Below are 21,645 nucleotides of genomic sequence, written 5' to 3'. Positions count from 1 at the left end.
CGGCTTTAAGTGGGCATCCAACAGTGGGCAAAAACATTTTGAAAACAGTTTTATCCATGAGTGTCTTTGAGAAACACCTTTTTCTTCCTTAAATCTAACAGTGAAATATCATGATTGTACGTACCTGTATACTCTGAGCATCACATAATCTTCTTTCAACAGGGGAGAACCATTGTGAGTATATTTCACTTCATCTGGCAAGAACTGACAATCAAACACCTGTAAATATATGTACAGTATGTATATGATGTGCACACTCAAAAAAAAACAACATAAAAAACAAGCAATGGAAAAATAAAATGTCGGGCAGCCACTTTAGCTCCAGGAGGTTTCTGCAGAACATTGTTCTGAAATGTATATCTGATAACAAACAGTAGATGTATGTCAACACAACAAAAACGTACAGTATTGGTGTCACTATCACAGTTAGTGATAAGAGTAAATCAGTGCAAACAGCAACTAAATGGCTACGGGATTTACACCTAGGAAAAATGTTTGGAACTGTGATCATGTTGGAAAGGCATGCGGGTAGTGAAGAGATTTATAATCATTCTAATTAAAATTGTTAGCTATTCTGATGAAGAAGGTAAAGAAAACAAAATCTTGAGAGCGTTAGAGAAAAAGAAAGTGACAATAGACCAAATTTATATTTTGTCTTACATACAATACACTATGATACTGTTCAAATAACCAACATGGCTATCAAAAATGGATTATTTAATATAATGTCAATTATTGTAACCAGACATCTTGTTTGTATACACACATTGTCGAAACAGCGTTTTAATACCCATTAGAAAACTATTTCCATGTCATCATTTGTAATGGGCACAATACATTTTACCTGAGGAGAGAGCTTTCCAACTCTTTGTGTTGTAGGTTCATTCAAAACCACCTCAACTTTGCATGTGTCTTTGTCTCCGGGATTGTTAAAACCTAATTCATTTTCACTGAGGTACACCATTTGTCCCCTTCCAACACTGATACCTTTGTTAGTCAGAACAAGGCTTCCGGCTATTACAGAATCAGGGCTTGTGGCATAAATGAGAATAACCATCTTCAAAAAGCCCCCAGTAGAATCCATGTTTTCGCAAAGGTTGTTAGTCCTTGATATTTATTTGCAGCTTGCGGTTTCCACAACCGCAGTCGTACACTTGAAATCTGATGATTGTCTTTTCGCTTTCGTTGAAATAATAACAAATGAAGGGTATGGAACATAATATTATTGAATCGATGCAAGTCCACTTAGCCCATTAGTCCTCTGTGTTTTTCAGTGTCCAGTTGATGTACTGGATTGTGATGGATGTTATGTGATAGTATCTACAGTAGATGTTTAGAAAATAACCACTGTCCTGAAAGAAACAGAAAGACTTAGATCAATACCTATGCAAACAACTAGAACAAATGCCGGTTCATAGCATTGAAAATGACTTGCAGTACAGAATACCTTTATTTAGACACTTTAATTCTCTCATATATATCCACTTTCTCCCACTAATAATGCAATTTCCTGTAATAAAAATGTGAAAAGTTTGCTCTGTTTCCATCTGCAACAAGAATTCTGTATGAGGAGTGCTAGTATCCATCTGGATTGCTCTGGCTCATTGATAAGAAAACAGAATTATGCATACCCCCTCTCTTTTAGGAGAACGGTCTGGATACGGCAGAGGTAAGAGCAATACAACTTTAGGTTACCCTGCAGTCTATGTACAGTACCAAGGTAATTTAGGAGCAGGCAGGGTGCACTGCACCATTTTCCGGTGCCCAGTTACATAAAAATGTATAAACTGTTTGATAAATCTGGTGAAGATCCTTAAAAAGGTAGTAAGTTAGCTCCTTCTTAAACTTGAACATTTTTTTTGACTGATGCACTGAAGCGCACAATTAATATATCTCATTATAATCTTTGTGCCATGTAACTCATGTAACAGAGTGAGAATGGGCCACATGCATGACATTTGCATGAGACCCAGCCTCCTCTCCGAAGCAGGGTAGGAGGTCTGTGAGTGGGAGTCAGTAACCGATGGGGTGCTCATGACATGGTTGGAATTATGACATCGGGGGTGGGGCTTAGGGCTGTGTCTCAGGGGGGGACCTAGCAGAACAGTGAGACTGACGTCATGCTGCATGAAATTGCGAGACTCAGAAATTGGGTGAGACGTGACAGGTCTGGAAACGCCTCCCTTACCCTTCTTTTGATACTCCCAAAATTGCAACCTGACACACATCGGGCAAAAACTGAAGCAAAAGACCTGATATATTGAGGCACGAAATGAATATGACCCCTTTTGCTGCACATTATCTTGGTACATAAACCCCACCGTTTCCAGATATTTCCAGCATTAAGTTTAAAAAACATATCAAAATACTAATACTAGTCTGATTTGTTTTAAAGAGATCTTAATCACCTAATTCTAACCTGTTAGCCATATCACTGCCATTAGCTAACTTCAGTACTTTTTAGGATTGCACCTATAATATAATACCTTCGTTTGTGGCTGGACCTTGCACAATGTCTAACGCTGGGGTGCTCAACTCCAGTCCTCAAGCCCCCCACCAGGTCAGGTTTTCGGTATATCCCTGCAGCACAGTTGGCTTAATCAGTCCCTGCTTCAGCACAGGTGACTCAATCACAGGCTCAGTCTTTGACTGAGCCACCTGTGCTGAAGCTGGGATATCCTAAAAACCTGGTAGCGAAGTAAACGTAGAGCACAGCCAAAAGGAACAAGGAGAGGATCCAATGATGCAAAAATTATTTTAATGGAGACTCAAAGCAGACAGAAAAACCTCTATATGCTTTGAGTCTCCATTAAAACAATTTCTGCATCATTGGATCCTCTCCTTGTTCCTTTTGCCTGTGCACTACTTTTACTTTGCTACTTGGATCTTCTGTCAGCAGCTGCACGTCTTCCAGTCTTTGAAGTGGGTGATTGCGAGTATAAAAATTCTCATTTGAAGTGGACATTCCCAACGAAGTGGAGGGTTGGTGACAGCATCGCCTGTCCCCTGTTTTCAGGGATTGCCTGTCTTTTGAGTTGATTTCATGAATGTACTCATTCAATTGCTTATATGAATATGGATTCACCCATAATGTCTATAATCTGGATTTAATCATATTACTAGCCTGGTACTAGAGCACTTCTTTACGCTTATCATCTATCCTAAAAACCTGACCTGTTGGGGGTAGCGGGGTGGGCTTGATGACTGTAGTTGAGCACCCCTGATCTAACGTTACTGGGCTAAACTCCTGACATTACAAAAAGCATGAAGTGAGAAAGTCAGCTCAGCATCTCCCTGAGCTCCCAGACCACAAGCAATTCTGGAAATAATTCAGACAAAGTAACATTATCAGCTGGAATGGAAAACATGTACATTTTTCATTGGCACGTGCAGGCAGCCCATATCCCACCCTGGCACTGCATTTCTATGGAAATATGCACTAATTACTTATTTATCCTAAGCCTGTACCCTTGCTTCCTTCTTTTCTTATGCATTTTTTTCCCCTGCAGTTTGGTGTAGTGTTAGTAATTGATCTCCCGAACCCCCAAGCCTTCTTATTGAACTCGGTAGATATTAATTATTTAATGTACAGTAGCCTAGTTGCTTGGGTGGACAGCGTCCTGAAAGCTATAAGAGGATTCCGTTTTTAAGCACTAAGAAACCAGCTACACTTTATTGGTATCCCTGTGGTTTGGCTTCTCTACAATAGAAAGTAACCACAAAAGATGAAATACCATGTATGCACATACACTATTGATAATATCCCTGCTTTTCCTAACCAAAATTTCAGAAGAGAATAGGAATAGAGAGGAGGTCACATAAGGATTTGAGCCCCACGGTGTTCTGCATCACATCTTCAAATTAACTAGTGTTTGATGTCATGTTATTTGTTTTCCTTAACTAGTCACTGACATATAAACTGAAGATAGAAGCAGGAGGAATTCAGCTCAGAAGACATGGGTAAAAAAAAAAAAGACTTACATTAGAAGTTTAGACTTGCCTGATGTGGGGATACCTTGGAGCGGTGGGCAAGCTCGTTATACGCTGGCCAAATTAGAAAAAGTTACAGATGCACATGCTTTTATGCAGCATGATATACGTAATAAGAAAGGGTCAATAATGATGAACGGTTGTGTTTTAGTGAATTTGGATCTGCGTTGATCTTGTGTGTATATGTATGAACACATACCCACACATACGCACGCACACACACACAAATATACATATATACACACACACATGCACGCACACACACAAATATACATATATACACACACACACACACACACAAATATATATATATACACACACAAATACATATATATATATACACACACACACACACACACACACAAATATACACACAAATCTATACTATATTTCTAAGTTTGTCATTCCGTTTGTTTGTTTGTTTGTACAGTATGTCTGAAGCATCGAAATCTCACAAACGGCACCACGGAGCACAACAAAACTTTTACTGGAGATTCTGCTGCAGATTTGTAGGTCAACGTAACTATTTTGAGCTTCCAATATGACTCGCCTCCCAAATGATGGACATTCTAAGTTTCCATCGGGTGTCCTGCACCGGGGGGGCGAGGAGATGTGCCGGCAGCGAGGGGAGATGCGGCAGCAGCGCGGGGAGATGTACCAGCATCAGGGGGAGGTAGGGGGCCGGGGAGATGTGCGGCAGCGAGGGGAGATGTGCCAGCAGCCCCCGGGGCGAAGCCGGGTACAAAAGCTAGTATACATATATACACACATGCACACAAACACAATGAAATGAGGATTCATTTCTAAACAACATGTGGATGTATAGAAATTGAGCAGACTTCTATCAATAACTGTCATTTTGAACTAACCACATTCTGGTAAAAATGTACAGATGTAGGCAAAGTTATTGCACCTGCTTATACCGCAGAATATCGTGATATAACACAGAATATCATGATATAACGCTGAATATCATAGATTTTTCCAAAGGATTCAATAACCATGATTACGCAAAATATCACCCAATATCCCATCATTACACACTAGAGATTAAACTAACCTTGGATTAATCTGTAATTATACCATTTACATATTGCTGCAATTTTGTATCCGTCTATTAAAACTCAAAGCCCTCACAATGGCGCATCTTTGCCGTCCTGCAGTGTATCTTCCATTAAAAGGTAGCAACAGCGTACACAAAAAGTACAGGACCAATATGGCGTAGGCAACTAGAACTACTACTGACACCCGAGCCAAAATGTATCACTCCTTTCTCCTGAATTTTAAGAATCTACTTGGAATACATATCTGCAGAAGGAACTGAGGGCCATGTTTACTAAGTGCAGATAAATCTGTCACATGAGCACATTCACAGACCTGTCTAAGGCCTCGGCCAGGCTCCCTGCTGGCGTGCTGTGGCGCGCTGAGGCGCAGGGAAAGCGGGTGCTTTCCCTGGCCTTGCGGTTGCTTACCGCACGCGCTGTCAGCGGGCCGTCAGGGGGCAGGCCGGGGGCGGACGCGTCACTTGCCGGGGGCGGGCCAGTGACATCACGGAGCTGGTTCGCCCTGATTGGGCGAACCGCTCACGTGACCGGCCTGTCGCGCCGGCAAGCGGGGGAATTTAAAATTCCCCTAAGACCTGCGCTTCCGCAAGCATGCGGAAGCGTAGGTGAGCCCCTACTAAAGCCGCTCTAATTGCGGCTGTAGGGGCTCAGTGCTGAGTGGGAGCATGGGGGAGCGCGCTTCCGCAAGCCAGCACTAAACATGGCCAAGGCCTAAGACATGTGAATGTGCTCACAAGTGATCTGTTTATTTGCTAAATATATATCACTTGTGAGCACATTCACATGTCTTAGACAGGTCTGCAACCCTGCCTTTCAACCATTATCACCTCGCATACAGTGCTCCCACTGCAGCAAGGGATTCTGGGAAATGACATGCAAATGAGCACACAATGTGTCACCTTTTGCCTGGAATATCCATTCTCATGGAGCCCATTTAAGCTGATGCATAGCCGTTCACACAGCTTTTAAACACAGCATGGGACTAGCAAAGCAAGTACAAGCCACTCACAGACATGTTTCAACCTTGATGAGTATCAACAGTGTGAGGTTGGTTTATACTTGCCTTGAAATATTTCCAGGCTGGGTAGGTTTACCATACATTTTAAGTTATGGTGGGTGAAAAAGGTGACAGAAAACCTCCACCGTTAGCATTTAGCCAATAAAAAATATCACTTGTGAGCACATTCACATGTCTTAGACAGGTCTGCCTTTCAACCATTATCACCTCACATACAGTGCTCCCACTGCAGCAAGGGATTCTTGGAAATTACATGCAAATGAGCACACAATGTGTCACCTTTTGCCTGGAATATTAACTTAAAATGTATATAATATATATATATATATATCAAATGGAAATATTACCGTGTGCTCATTTGCATGTCTTAGACAGGTCTGCAACCCTGCGTTTCACCATTATCACCCAGCACACAGTGCTTCCACTGTAGCAAGGGATTCTGGGAAATGACATGCAAATTAATATATATCTATATATATATCAGCCTTTCATTTACTTTGTTGATGACTCACTTGTTCACTTTCTAACGGCGGTGTATTTCCTCCCGTATTTTACGGCTAGGAGACATAATGCATGAGCCAAGACATGTTCCGAGACAGCAACTATTGGTTAAATATATCTCACTTACGTGTGTACGATTCCTTTCCTTATTTTATGACACTATTTTCCATGTACATAGTGTTGTTAATTGCTTGTCAGCTTTATATTGCTTAATCTGTTAAAGGCATCGACTTCAACCACCAAAAAAAACTTGACTTGCACTTTTACTGTGTGGGTCGCAGCCAAGATGGCACCGTCCTCAGTGCTGTTGTATCCAACTTGTAGTTGAGAGGATTAGGCCAAATAAAATAGCTTGTCATTTCTGTTTCCCCTTTGCCAAGTGCTTTCAAACTGATCAAAGCATTAAGATTTAGCTGTTCTATGGAAAATGAAACTACCATTCGAAAGAAATCTAAAATATCTCGACACAAAAAAGTGACCTACTCATATCACGGGCAGTGGGGCATTGGGGGTAACAACATGTGTAGCTTTGCATTCAAATATCTAAAAAAAACACGTTTTAACTACAAATGCTAATTGTTGTACAGTAAATACTAAAGGAAACTAATATATTTAGATAGCAATGAAGTTCTTAACTAAGTCTGTTTTTTTGTGAAATGAATTAACATCACAATAAAACACAGTACCATTTTTTATCAATATGTATTTAATGCCTTCAAAATATGTTTTCAAAGGTTATCTAAAATTGTAAAGTATTCATACCTAGAATATTAGTGTGTGAACCAGTGTTCTTATTTTGAACTGTTTCAAAATAAACCATAAAAAGTCACTCAAAGGACAGTTTCTAGAGGACAATCCTGATATAATTTAATTTATAACAAAACCCTTGCTGCCAAGAAAATATCCTCTTGTTTTGCAACACTCGGCAATAACTTTGTGGGCACATGGAGGTTAATACAATTAATGATCATGTATCAATTGTTTAGTATAGATCAGGGAAAGCATTAGCAAAATAGGACACATTTTCTCTCCTGACTCCCTCCCACACACTTTCTCTTACACTTTCAAATGTTTAATGTATGTTTTAAACTTATGTTGGACCCCATCAATGGGAAACTCCTCCTCTCCCATGCAGTTGGATGCTAACAGATTGAGTAGTCATTTGACATGGTGGTGTAGTGATAATACTATGACCGTGTTACGTATGTAATCCCTCTTACTTCTAGGCCCCAGGTGGATACCTGGTGCTGAGGTGGCGGCCAGACTCCTTTGTGGCTTCTTAGTATGCCACACGTGGCCTACGGTCAGACAGCGGGAAATAAGTACAAAATGTGTGGTACCACTGCTTTTATAGAATCGTTATCCAATCTCAAGAACCTTGTGTGATCCTCAGCAAATGATCACTAGACTCAGCATACAGCATACTGTACATATATTATAGCACTTAACACTAACACTGCGCAGGTGTGCATCAGTGTCATTTGAGAGTGGGACACCCAATTCTGTCTATACTGGCTGTTGTGATGGTGGCAGCACACCGTGGAAGCTCTTAGTGCACTAAAGTGTGGCAGGCCTGTACTTCACAAAGGTGCTTCGGTACCACTTTAATTGCAGCCGTTGAGGGTCCCTGTCGACAGCGCTCAATGCTCTGTGTAGCTTCCAGAAGTGTAGCCGCTGCGACTCTCACCACAATGTACTGCTCTCACTTTGGCAACTCTTGGCTCTCTATCAATGGCATGCAGACTGGACCCTGGTCACACTTACATGTGTCATGTCCGCCCCTCTTAATGGCTCCTCTCCCTTAGTCCCACCTCTTCCACAGCCTTTGTTACTGGTTGCTCTTTTGTCCATCAGCAGTCACATTGCCACAGCACGTTGGAGAGGAACCTGCCAGGGGCAGTGAGAGTGTGTTGATTGCCTCACACTGTGGATTACATGTATGACAGATTTTTTTTATACAACACCGGTGTCCAGAATGTTGTTTGTTGGATGACTCAGACATTGGAAAATAAAGAGAAAATAAAGATTCAACTCTCCCTGAAAATGTATGTGGTATATTCTATAGTTGTGCTGAGTCTCTGCCTCTCACAGCTGCACTTGGAAACAGAATTTGAATATGGCTGGGTTACAAATATTTGTGAATAAACCTTTCAGAAAGCATAATAGTCCTAAAATAAAAGGAACAGAGTCCAGTAAGAACACTGTCCTTATCTTGGTTCTGTGTAAGGCAGTGTTTCCTAACTCCAGTCCTCAAGTACCCCCGACAGGTCAGGTTCTAAGGATATCCCTGCTTCAGCACAGGTTGCTCTGTCAATGACTAATACAGTGATTGTGCCACCGGTGCTGAAGCAGGGATATCCTTAAAACCTGACCTGTTGGGTGTATTTGAGGGCAGGAGTTGGGGAACACTATAAGGCAGGCCTGCACAACACGCGGCTGCTGCTTCCCCCCCCTCCTCCTCCTCCTCCTCCCGAGCCCCCTATACCTCCCCCCGCGAACCGAGCCCCCTCTCCCTCCCCCCGCGAGCCGAGCCCGCTCTCCCCCTCCTCCCCCCAGCCCGCTCTCAAGACTGCACGCTCTTGCAGTGCGGCACTTCCGGTGCCCACTGCTTGCGAGCGCGTGCAGTCCCGCCATGATCTGAGGTGAGGGGAGGTGTAGGGGAGGTGCAGGGGCTGATGTGAGGTGAGGATGTGCAGGGGGTGATGTGAGGTGCAGGGGGATATGTGCAGGGGGTGATGTGATGTGCAAGGGGGGTGATGTGCAGGGGGGGGATATGTGCAGGGGGGAGATATGTGCAGGGGGGGATATGTGCAGGGGGGGATATGTGCAGGGGGGGATATGTGCAGGGGGGGATATGTGCAGGGGGGGATATGTGCAGGGGGGATATGTGCAGGGGGGGGATATGTGCAGGGGGGGATATGTGCAGGGGGGGATATGTGCAGGGGGGGATATGTGCAGGGGGGGATATGTGCAGGGGGGATATGTGCAGGGGGGGGATATGTGCAGGGGGGTGATGTGAGGTGCAGGGGGTGAGGTGAGGTGCAGGGGAGTGAGGTGCAGGGGAGTGATGTGCAGGGGAGTGATGTGCAGGGGAGTGAGGTGCAGGGGGTGAGGTGCAGGGGAGTGAGGTGCAGGGGAGTGAGGTGCAGGGGAGTGAGGTGCAGAGGAATGAGGTGCAGGGGAGCGAGGTGCAGGGGAGCGAGGTGGAGGGGAGCGAGGTGCAGGGGAGCGAGGTGCAGGGGAGCGAGGTGCAGGGGAGTGAGCTGCAGGGGAGTGAGGTGCAGGGGAGTGAGGTGCAGGGGAGTGAGGTGCAGGGGAGTGATGTGAGGTGCAGGGGGTGATGTGCAGGGGGTGAGGTGCAGGGGAGTGAGGTGCCGGGGAGTGAGGTGCAGGGGAGTGAGGTGCAGGGGAGTGAGGTGCAGGGGAGTGAGGTGCAAGGGGAGCGAGGTGCAAGGGGAGCGAGGTGCAGGGGAGCGAGTTGGAGGGGGGTGAGGTGCCAGGGAGTGAGGTGAAGGGGAGCGAGGTGCAGGGGGTGAGGTGCAGGGGAGTGAGGTGAAGGGGAGCGAGGTGCAGGGGGTGAGGTGCAGGGGAGTGAGGTGCAGGGGAGTGAGGTGCAGGGGAGTGAGGTGCAGCGGGGTGATGTGATGTGCAGGGGGGTGAGGTGCAGGGGAGTGAGGTGCAGCGGGGTGATGTGATGTGCAGGGGGGTGAGGTGCAGGGGAGTGAGGTGCAGCGGGGTGATGTGATATGCAGGGGGGTGAGGTGCAGGGGAGTGAGGTGCAGGGGAGTGAGGTGCAGGGAAGTGAGGTGCAGGGGAGTGAGGTGCAGGGGAGTGAGGTGCAGGGATGTGAGGTGCAGGGGGTGATGTGATGTGCAGGGGGGTGAGGTGCAGGGGGGTGAGGTGCAGGGGAGTGAGGTGCAGGGGGTGAGGTGCAGGGGAGTGAGGTGCAGGGGAGTGAGGTGCAGGGGAGTGAGGTGCAGGGGAGTGAGGTGCAAGGGAGTGAGGTGCAGGGAGTGAGGTGCAGGGGAGCGAGGTGCAGGGGAGTGAGGTGCAGGGGAGCGAGGTGCAGGGGAGCGAGGTGCAGGGGGGCGAGGTGCAGGGGGGCGAGGTGCAGGGGGGTGAGGTGCAGGGGAGTGAGGTGCAGGGAGCGAGGTGCAGGGGAGCGAGGTGCAGGGGAGCGAGGTGCAGGGTAGCGAGGTGCAGGGGAGCGAGGTGGAGAGGGTGAGGTGCAGGGGAGTGAGGTGCAGGGGAGTGAGGTGCAGGGAGTGAGGTGCAGGGGAGTGAGGTGCAGGGGGTGAGGAGCAGGGGAGTGATGTGAGGTGCAGGGGGTGATGTGATGTGCAGGGGAGTGAGGTGCAGCGGGGTGAGGAGCAGGGGAGTGATGTGAGGTGCAGGGCAGGCGGTGATGTGAGGTGTATGTGAGGTGCAGGCGGTGATGTGAGGTGCAGGGGGGTGAGATGAAGGGGGGTGATGTGAAGGGGGGGTGATGTGAAGGGGGGGTGATGTGAAGGGGGTTATGTGAAGGGGGGGTGATGTGAAGGGGGGGTGATGTGAATGGGGGGGGTGATGTGAAGGGGGGGTAATGTGAAGGGGGGGTGATGTGTAGGGGATCGATGTGTAGGGGAGGTGATGTACAGGGGGGTTATGTGAAGGGGGGGTGATGTGAAGGGGGGGGGTGATGTGCAGGGGAGGTGATGTGCAGGGGAGGTGATGTGAGGTGCAGGGGGGTGATGTGAGGTTCAGGGGGTGGGGTGCAGGGGGTGAGTGGAGGTGCAGGGGGTGATTGGAGGTGCAGGGGAGGGTCATTGGGGGTGCAGGGGAGGGTCATTGGAGGTGTAGGGGGGGTGATTGGATGTGAAGGGGGGGTGATTGGAGGTGCAGGGGGGGTCATTGGAGGTGTAGGGGGGTGATTGGAGGTGCAGGGGGGGTGATTGGAGGTGCAGGGGGGGGATTGGAGGTGCAAGGGGGGAGAATGATGTGAGGTGTAGGGGGGAGAATGATGTGAGGTGTAGGGGGGAGAGTGATGTGAGGTGCAGGGGGGAGAGTGATGTGAGGTGCAGGGGGGGAGAGTGATGTGAGGTGCAGGGGGGGAGAGTGATGTGAAGTGCAGTGGGGAGAATGATGTGAGGTGCACGGGGGGAGAAGGATGTGAGGTGCAGGGGGGTGGGATGTGTGTGGTGTGCAGGGGGGTATTGTGTGTTTGATGTGGAGGGGAAGTATTATGTGTGTGGGTGAGGGGGAGAGATGGGGGTATGAGCGATAGATGGGGAGTATCGCAAAGGTTGATAGTGAGGGGTTCTGGGGGAGATATGAGGATGATGAGGGGTGCTGGGGGAGATATATGAGGATGATGATGAGGTGTTGGAGGAGAGATGATGATGATGATGATGATGATGATGATGATGATGATGATGATGATGATGATGATGATGATGATGATGATGATGATGATGATGATGATGATGATTTTACCCGTGCGGCCCAATTTTTTTTTCCTTGGAGCAGTTCGGCCCTTCTCGCTTTACGAGTTCTGCAGGCCTGCTATAAGGTATCGAAAAAATGGCTTAAATTGATATGACCTGGGCGAGGTATAAATCCATACTCTGTTTAATGTTTTATTCTCTTTCTGAAATAATCCCAGAAATGTTATAATGCATACAATGTATCCCATGCTGCCGCCTGCAACTTAGTGCATACAATGTATCCCATGCTGCCGCCTGCAACTTAGTGCATACAATGTATCCCATGCTGCCGCCTGCAACTTAGTGCATACAATGTATCCCATGCTGCCGCCTGCAACTTAATGCATACAATGTATCCCATGCTGCTGCCTGCAACTTAATGCATACAATGTATCCCATGCTGCTGCCTGCAACTTAATGCATACAATGTATCCCATGCTGCCGCCTGCAACTTAGTGCATACAATGTAGCCCATGCTGCCGCCTGCAACTTAATGCATTACATGTCACTCTGCAATGAAGGAACTAATCCACTTATTCTGACCCAAATGTCAATAATAACATACTGTACTTTTATCTTAATATTTAAATCTATATTTGAAACAGAATTATCCACAAAACGATATACTTACTATGTATTGGAATTATTGTGTAAATATATATTTACTCGCTCCTGCCTTGCTAAATATATTAAACACCTGTTTCCCTTTTAGTGGATAAATTGCTGCACTTTTAAATACAAATTCTGTATTGTATTGTCTTTTATTTATATAGTGCCATTAATATACATAGCGCTTCACAGTAGTAATACATGACAATCATATAAATAACAAATAATATAAATAACAGGTCATGGGAATAAGGGCTTCAGACATAAAAGTAACATTTAGGAAGAGGAGACCCTGCTCCGAGGAGCTTACAATCTAATTGATAGAGAGAACATACAGAGACAGTGGGAGGGTGTTCTGGTAAGTGCGTTTGCAGAGGGATGTAACGCATAGGGGGGAGATTCACCAAACTCTGATAAGGGGTATCAGCGCTCAATCCCAAACTCAAATCAAGTCCATGCTGGATCGAGCTCCGAACCCCAGCCAATAGTTTGAATATTGACATTCATTTTATGTGTGTGACATTGATGTGAGTGTTGTGTAAATGGTGGGGACACAGTATAGGAGAAGAAAGAGCTAGAAAGATCTGTGTTCCAGCATCCCCTCTTATAAGGTGGTAAATGCTATGAAATATGGATGCTTAAGCAAAAAAAGAAAACAAAAAGAAACATTTTATTTGTAAGCGTGGTTTCAGTACTAGCACTAAGCAGCTTAAAAGTGTCTGAAAAGGTGCTTTATGCATCACACAGTTGGCAGCCGTTATAGTTCTGCATCTGCCCGTTGCTCTTTGATTAAAACTAACAACGCATTTCACTTGTGTGAAAAGACTAAAATCTTTGTTTTAAGTAGATGTAAAATATTACATGTTAATAGGCTCAGGATGCCAGAAAGAAACTCTACGTGAATGCAGCATGCCTAGAATTCTTAAGCACCTGACTGCCTGGAGCATGCAGGTGTGTCGGAAACCAGATAGGCTGAGATGATGATGATGGGGGGGGGGGGGAGGGGACACAGCCTTTTGAATCAAATTCTGCATTAACTGAATAGATTATTCATATTATTAATACTGGCATCAAAGAAACTGTGATACATTTGTCAAATGAAATAAGAGTGTTACCCCTGCCAAAAAATGAATCTGAATATTAAAGTGTCAGGTTTTAGATCTTGCTACTTCTGTGCCAACAATTTGTTCAGACATATATTAATAAAAATGGCTGTATTTTAGTCTGCATGGTTTTCTTAGACTCTTTCTTTATAAGGGGCTTAGAAGAGCATTATTAGGTAGTCTGGCACTGAATGAGTTAAAGGGTATTTTTCTGCCTTTAACCCCAAACTATCTCAAGATTTCTTTGGGCTACGTATTAGGCCCAGATCCACCAATCCCGGTTAACGGTGCAATCCCTCCTAGGACCAAAGTGAACTAACTCCAGTGACATGTTTAAGGGGTCTCAAATCTGACACCAAAAAGTATTTAACATTTTTTTTTTTTTTTAAAGTTAGATTTGCGAGGGATTTGACTTCCTCGGACAGCTCCCTTTCTGTGATGTCACTGTGTGATGTCACTGTGTTATCAGAAAGTGTATGTACAGCCAGCTTCCCTTCTCCCCCCAACTTTATTGGCTTTCTGATAAGGACAGGGATAAGGGTGAAGAAAACACTTGATTTGACAAACACTTCCTCATATCGGGGCCTCTAAGAAATTCAACTGGCTGACTATGTGAGATTGCACCTTTAAATTAGGGCTATATGCTAATTATATGCAACAACAATGTCCATACCTCATTAGCAAAGGCTTCACATCGCTTTATTGTAGCAGAACATTGCTTTACCATCCAATAACGTGATGTTAGACCAGTTGTGGCATTACTCCTCCTATCCAGGCCCCAAAAGAGGGAAATAACACTGTGTTATTTAAAATAAATTATGTTTAACTGTGGTGTTACACCCATCCAGAGCCTTCAAAAGCCCTATTTTAGGATAGGGATGTGAGTAACACCAAGTTACCTTAACAGACTTAGTGGATATGTGATGTTATGATAATTCATTTGCCTGTCATTATTACGAACGCCGTTACAGTTAACGCTATGATCTTTACCGGAGAACGCATGGCCTATTGTTATTGTCATTTGAAGATAAACTGTTAGTGTTAATGTTAAGTTAGGTTAACACCACATTAAGTGACTTAACAGGGCTTTGTGGAATTGGGCCTTAATGCTATAATATAAATAATACATGCTTAGACTTTACATTTCTTAAACGGCGCAAAGTCTCCACTAAACCTTCCGAGAAAAATTCTGGGAAAAACAACCCATAATTACAAATGCTCAGTGTTGTTTTTAGTTAAACCCACACTAGAAAAAAGTAATATAATACAGATTACAGCCATTACCCAGGGAAATCATCATTTGCTAGACAAGCAAACTGCAGCCGATTTAAAACGTTCCCCAAAAACATACAAAACATATTTTTAGTGTGCTACAGTATCACTGAAAAGAATCACTGCAGAGGCCATACAAGATATTTCTTAGCTGCCAGCAACACATTGAATTTGCTATGGTTCCTGCAATTAAAAGCCATTCAAAGCAAAAGCATTGCAAACTCCACTAACAATCAAAGGGTGAGCAAATGTGTAAGGTTTATTTAAATCTAGTTTTGTGTGCTGGGCCTTAGAAATGAATAGTACAGTATTATTGAGTTTAGGAGGCTGCAACTCTTTCCTGTTGCCAAACAGAAAAAAGCAGTCTGTTTACTAGGCCCCAGCCAAAAGGGGCTTTTGCAAGAGCAACAACAGGAAAAATGCGAACACAACATACCTGAGAAGCAGCTTCCCGGCTCCTCCAGTCAGACTCTCTTCCATGTGTTTGAAACGGAACTGATTTCAAAACGCCGGTACACTTTCCTACGTTCAGTTTACTTATTAAGACAAAGCAACTAAAGGAACAGAGGTGTAATTGCCTCTCAACGTCTTCACAAGAAAAGAACCATAAACGCAGGAAATGTGTCCTAACCCTCTAACTATTCCCACTCAGACTGCCCTGGAGTCACAGATGTTACTGGTTTGGTCAGATAGCAAATCCCAGCTTCCAAAAACAAATTCCAAGTGAGAAAATAGGAAAAGTCGTGCGTTGCCATTAGTTACGCTTTCTGACCTAAAAAGTGTCAGCGGTGTGGAATGTGCGCCTGGATCGCAGGTTCTACAGAAAGTGACATGCTATGAAACCCAACAGCACAGTTGTCCCATATTTTAAAGATGCAGCGTCACCCCCGATGTTTTGGAGAAAGACAGAGGGAAAATAGCTACTTTTGAAAACACTGTTTATATTAGTTTATCATTAAAACTCATACTGTTATATTTGAATGTACAAGACAATGTGTTGCTAGACCATGTTAAGATATATAAAAAAAACTAATAAAATTGGATTTACAAAAAAAACAAACTCATACTGTACACATTAAATCCCAACTGTGCCGGCCACGGGTGTGAGAACCTTTCAAATCTCGCTTCTTACGTTTAGCGCAGATCTCTTTGGAGTGGAGGCTAATGCAAGAGTGGTCAACGTCCATCCTGAAGGGCCATTAACAGGTCAAATCCCTGCTTCAGCACAGGTGGCTCAATCAGTCAGTCTTTGACTAAGCCACTGATTGAGCCACCTGTGCTGAAGCAGGGATATCCTGAAAACCTGACCTACTGGTGGCCCTTCAGAACTGGAGTTGCCCACCCGTGGTATAATGCCACTTAAACCTGGCGGATTTATTTGGCGCAAAGAGAGAGGAAAACTGCATCGGTTACAGGCGCTACTTTTGATTCACCTCATTATAATTATTCCTCTGACTCACCTCCTAAAAAAAAAGTGAGGGCACCGAGCCTTGACACTTTGACGCAGAGTCAGGCAGTCTCAGGCTGCGCTTATAGTGCCGGCGACTCGACGTCGCGGCAAAACAAATGTATTGCCGCCGTCGCGTGCGCTTATAGTAAGTGCGACGTTGGCGGCGCAAATTCTTGAAGCCGGTCAAATTTTATTTTTCAGCGGCTGTCGCCCACATGTGACAGCCTCTGAAACAATCAAAGATCTGGTCGCCCGCGACGTCGCCGGAAAGCGAAATACAACTTTCGCTAGCAACGGGGGACGTGATCCGTGGGGTTTTGGAGCATTACTGCAGTTGACAACACTTAAAAGATATTCCCATCAATATATAAACATTGAAAACATATACAGTGTCTCTGAAATGCTACACTGCACAAAGAGAAAAGTGAGAGTCAAGAAACAGGGAATCAAAATTCTACTGATACGTAGTATTAAGAAAATATGTGGGGGGGAGGGGGTTAAAGCTGCAGAACTTCAATATCCTACTGTACATGTGTTTTTTTTTTTTAATACTGTGAATCAGTTCTGTACTATGAGAAAATAGTTGCAGTATTTTTTTTTAAAACAACTCTGAATTACATTTTTAATGTATTTTAATGTAACAAGCCTTTTTTGTATCTATAGCAACCATTTACAAAGTCACATATACTGTCAATACTCCTCTGCAGCCATTTAGTGAACCCCCTCCGCTGATCGATCACAGGTGTACGGATCGATCGGCAACTTAACTAATTACTTATCATTGTGTGGATTGTATTGATGCACATATTAAAGGGAAACAATTAAAAATTTAAATAAAAAACAGCAGCTTGGTCTGCTGCTTTAAATGTGCATCAAGGACACTGTAATGCTTAACATTTGTTTTGAAATGATCTACTGCGAGATAAAAGTAAACCTGTAACTCATTGGTTCACAGTATTTTTAAACTAAACTGGGCCTCCCTAGAATAAGTTGTTATACCTCTGGACCCTTTCTGTATTTGCTGTGCAAAGGAAGATGACCAAACTTTCACCCCTCCCCCCTCAAAAAAAATCCCATGTAATAAAAAAATTATTTTATATAGTGGAATATATTCATTGGGTTAGCGATGCAGGAAGCTAACTAGCAGTACCCTGAAATCCTACTTCAGGTTTATCATTAAGAGACCCCTAACCCCTCTGCCCTCTCCCACCCGATACCTCTCCCCCTTCTTTCTCTCAACTACTATCTCTTATCTCTCTCTGTCCTTTTAAATCTGTTGAAGGGTTCTTAGATACGGTTGTTACTCATGTGATCCCAATAGACGCCCAGGATATTCACTATTTTGTTAGATGATAGAAACGTAACTTGTAACATGAGACTTGCTTAGTACAGTATAATCTAACTGTATACATGTACAAAATACCCTGCTGTAATTATGTGCTGACCAATGTTACATGGAAAAGAAAAACTGTTAAACCCTGCAAAAAAACAATAAAAGATTGAAATATTTTTTTTTTTAAAGATTTCTTGTATACTTTTTTGCGCCCCGATTGTGGCATTTCCCCACAATTCCAGGACATAATGTACGAAATCTGCTTCCCTTGTTTTACATTTTGCGCAAAGTCCCTCCTGCCGTGAATTTGGTATAGATCTTGGATGAGATGTCTGCCCCGTATATAATCCTGAACTGCATTACTCTGCGATTAGATTAGAAACCTCTGTGGCCTCCTAACTTTATTATAACTTTCATAGATCACATCGGCTGATGGTATATTTGGGGCAATTTTAAGTGAGTTTCAAATTTGTATCATATAATTGTTGTGTTCCATTTTCGTTCAGAAGATTTGTGATCTTTCTAGTATGGGAGTTCAGTGCCTCAATCAGGGGTCTGCAACCTCTCAAGGAAGAAGAGCCATTTTATAAAAAATATCTTTCTCCAAAATATTCCAAGAGCCACAACACGTGCATGAATATTATACCCCCACAAACACATATGTAGCGCTGCTTCCCCTCCCCCTCTTGGAGATCTTGCTATTGCTACAGGTGTCGTGGTGCTAAATACCTGTGAGGGTCCAGGAGAGGTTAGCTTCTGCGATGGTAAGGGGAACAGGATAGGATTTTGGTGATCCCTCAGGTTCTTTTAAATTATGTCAGCGCGTTCACTTAATAACTTTTATCTCTGTCCGGCCTCCCAATCATGGGGTACTGGCCTGTAGATCCTGGTGTGCTAGCACAATTGTTGGAGCTCATAAACTGTGTGTGTGTTGCAGCGCAAAGATGCGAATCGTCAAGTATATCAAAATATTATTGATTAAAAAGGTAAGGTAAGTCTTCTGCATACATCACATTTTAACATAAAAGTTTAGTATTATTGTACCTAAATTATGTTATACATATTACAAAAAATTTGTACATATGAAAGCTGAAAATAGAAAAAAACAATTATTAGAACAAAATAAAATACGTATAACTCTTAATATGAGAAATGAAGAAACTTGAACATATGAGGAAAAAAAATAATTATATCAATAAAGGGCCCAAACATTAATATCTTCATTGAGCCCCTTGGGTGACATAGTATCCAACTTGTGGATCCAAAATGTTTCTAAGGCTGACAGAGACTTCACTCTATCCCCTCCCCTCCTATTGCATGGAACATGTTGAATTCCCTTAAATGTAATGTCAGAAGGATCTTTGCTGTGGTGTACCATAAAGTGTTGTGATACACTATGTTTTTCCAGACCATTTTTAATATTTCTAATGTGTTCCTGAACACGTACTTTAAGAGCAAGCTTCTTCCTGACGACATATTGAAGTCCACAGGGACATTCGAGAAGATAAATAATGAAAATAGAAGTGCACTGATTGAGCTATCTGTGCTGAAGCAGGGAATCCTCAAGACCTGACCTGTTGGGGGGTCTTGAGGACTGGAGTTGAGCACTACCAGCATAAACTACTGTATGTGGGCAGTGTGGGCTCATCGGGCACAAAGTCTTCGCACAATAGTAGCACTTGGTTTGATAAAGCAGCACAGCCCCATGAAGAGCCCAAACTGATATGAGATACGGGATACATATCTCCCAAGGTTTGCAAAATAAATATCAGTTGTCAAGTATTCTTTGCTAAATATAAGAAGGGTTTATTATATAAAGGTTACTTAAGCATGCTGTGTTTTAATTAGATTTGTTTTAGCCACGAGAAGTCCCAGCAGTGCCAGTGCTGGAGATCTTCCTTTTAGTTCATGCGGCGAGCCCACCTGTTTCTGTCAGCCTCACTGCCCTGACCGCCTTAAAAGCTTGAAGTGAGCCTGGGTGGTTTCAGCAGGTCACGAGGAAATGTGCTTACAATGCCAGCTACACTCCTAGCTGAACTGCTGTGAGATCGTTCTGCCTGGGCCTTGCGAGGAACTATTTCCTAACTAAGCTCGCGCTCAGTCTGGCTGTTTATATATTTGATAGCTGGTTGTTTTTTTGCCATTGTGTATCACCATGTTGTGGGGGTCTCTCCTTTTGCAGTGGGTCAAACATCTTGATGATTAAATACAGCAGAGAACGAGGGACAATGCTTAGTTCTTTTATTTTATAGCAAATGTTACCTTAGTAATATAAGAATACATTGTAGCTGCCGACTAGGGTCAGAGATATATTAGTATTTTATCTGGTAGTGTTAGGACTTGCGAACAGGGTCTGTCTTGTCGTGGATCGCAAGCTTACAAGGCTTTGGCCAAAGGGTTAAACTAAATTACCCTTTTTCAAGAGAATATATAAGTATTTTACTGTGTATTTCTGTCATGTTGGATGTAGCATTGGGCTTCCCTGTTGTTTGTTGTATACATATGCCACGCTCAATAGCTCTCCTTTTTGACACATATACATATATATTTTGTGGGGGCTCAGGGGTTCCCAAAAAAAGCTTGCTGGGGTTTTGTGTATTTGATTTGAAACTGAAAGGCAGCCATTTAGTGAACCCTGGGAAACAGGATTTTGCTGATCCATCACGGGAGAACCAATTGATTGGCAGTCATTTTCTGTCTTCCTTTGCAGTTTAATGATAACTGTCTCCCTAGTTTAGCTGCATGTTTTCTCCTGTTCCAGCAGATAGCTTCCTGTGTAAATGCAACATTATTGCTACATTTGCCTTCTTACACAGCCATAGTTGGTTGCCCTGGCAACCTTCCAATCTTCTTAGCTAGAAGGTTGGTTCAGCCCAGCTCCCATGTCTTTCTGGCAGTTACATTGGTCCTTAGACCTTTCCTGCCTGTCACAGGAAAATTAGCCCTTTTCCCTTCAAGCTGGCTTTGTGAGTACATGCTATCCTCCATTACACCCCCTGCAAGGCCATCCTTTTTTACTGTCCCCAAGGCACCTTCATCTAGAGAAGCACTCTCTCACTACATACCACCATCTGAAAGTACCTTTTATATTTCTGTTGACTCCCCCAATAAAGTTGAAGAAAATAGAAGGACTTTGTGTGCTTTCAAAAGGGGATGAGTTAAACCACTGGAGTCATTCACCTCCTACATGTGATCCTGGTTCCAGAAGAGGCAGCTTAGGTCATTAGTTTTCAATAAAGGTATCAAAGGCTGCATATATGAAAACAAAAAAAAAAGATTTAATGACATTTTTTTTATGCTGCTTGGATTGGCTCTGTAAACGCTTGTGATAGCTGCCCGTGTACAATTAGAAAATCTTTGGGGTTGGAAGAAATTACTTTGAGAGCTTGGATGAATTGTCCTTTGATTCCAAATGTTTCTAATGTAGTAAACAGATGATCCCAGGAAACCATTTCAAACGCTTTCCCAGCGTTGAGTCCTATTAAAACATGCAGAGTTCCCTTTCATAGCACCGAACTCTGTATTTGCACCTGTTCTTAGTGGCACACTATCTTTATATTAGCTCAGGTGTCGACAACCTGTGGCCCCCGAGCTGCATGCGGCTCTTCCCACTGCTACGTGCGTCTCTTCCCACTGCTACGTGCGTCTCTTCCCACTGCTACGTGCGTCTCTTCCCACTGCTACGTGCGTCTCTTCCCACTGCTACGTGCGTCTCTTCCCACTGCTACGTGCGTCTCTTCCCACTGCTACGTGCGTCTCTTCCCACTGCTACGTGCGGCTCTTCCCACTGCTACGTGCGGCTCTCTGCAGGTTGCCGACCCCAAGCTGCTGCCTCTCTCCCTC

General features: G+C 44.1%; 1 protein-coding gene across 1 annotated transcript in view; it reads right to left on the bottom strand.

Moving 5' to 3' along the window:
* Positions 1-15,730, bottom strand: part of LOC142503561 (FRAS1-related extracellular matrix protein 1-like) — a 79,919-nt gene extending 64,189 nt beyond the window's left edge. Inside the window, exons 1-3 of the mRNA XM_075615999.1 lie at positions 15,456-15,730; positions 845-1,352; positions 125-219 (exon numbers count right to left, since the gene is read on the bottom strand). Coding sequence (XP_075472114.1) covers positions 125-219; positions 845-1,084 — 335 coding nt within the window. The 5' untranslated portion in view covers positions 1,085-1,352; positions 15,456-15,730. The remainder of the gene's footprint in view (positions 1-124; positions 220-844; positions 1,353-15,455) is intronic.
* Positions 15,731-21,645: the final 5,915 nt, after the last annotated feature.

Source organism: Ascaphus truei, chromosome 10 (assembly GCF_040206685.1).
Source record: "Ascaphus truei isolate aAscTru1 chromosome 10, aAscTru1.hap1, whole genome shotgun sequence".
NCBI classification, from domain to species: Eukaryota; Metazoa; Chordata; class Amphibia; order Anura; family Ascaphidae; genus Ascaphus; species Ascaphus truei.
This window is presented reverse-complemented; position numbering and strand designations above follow the sequence as displayed.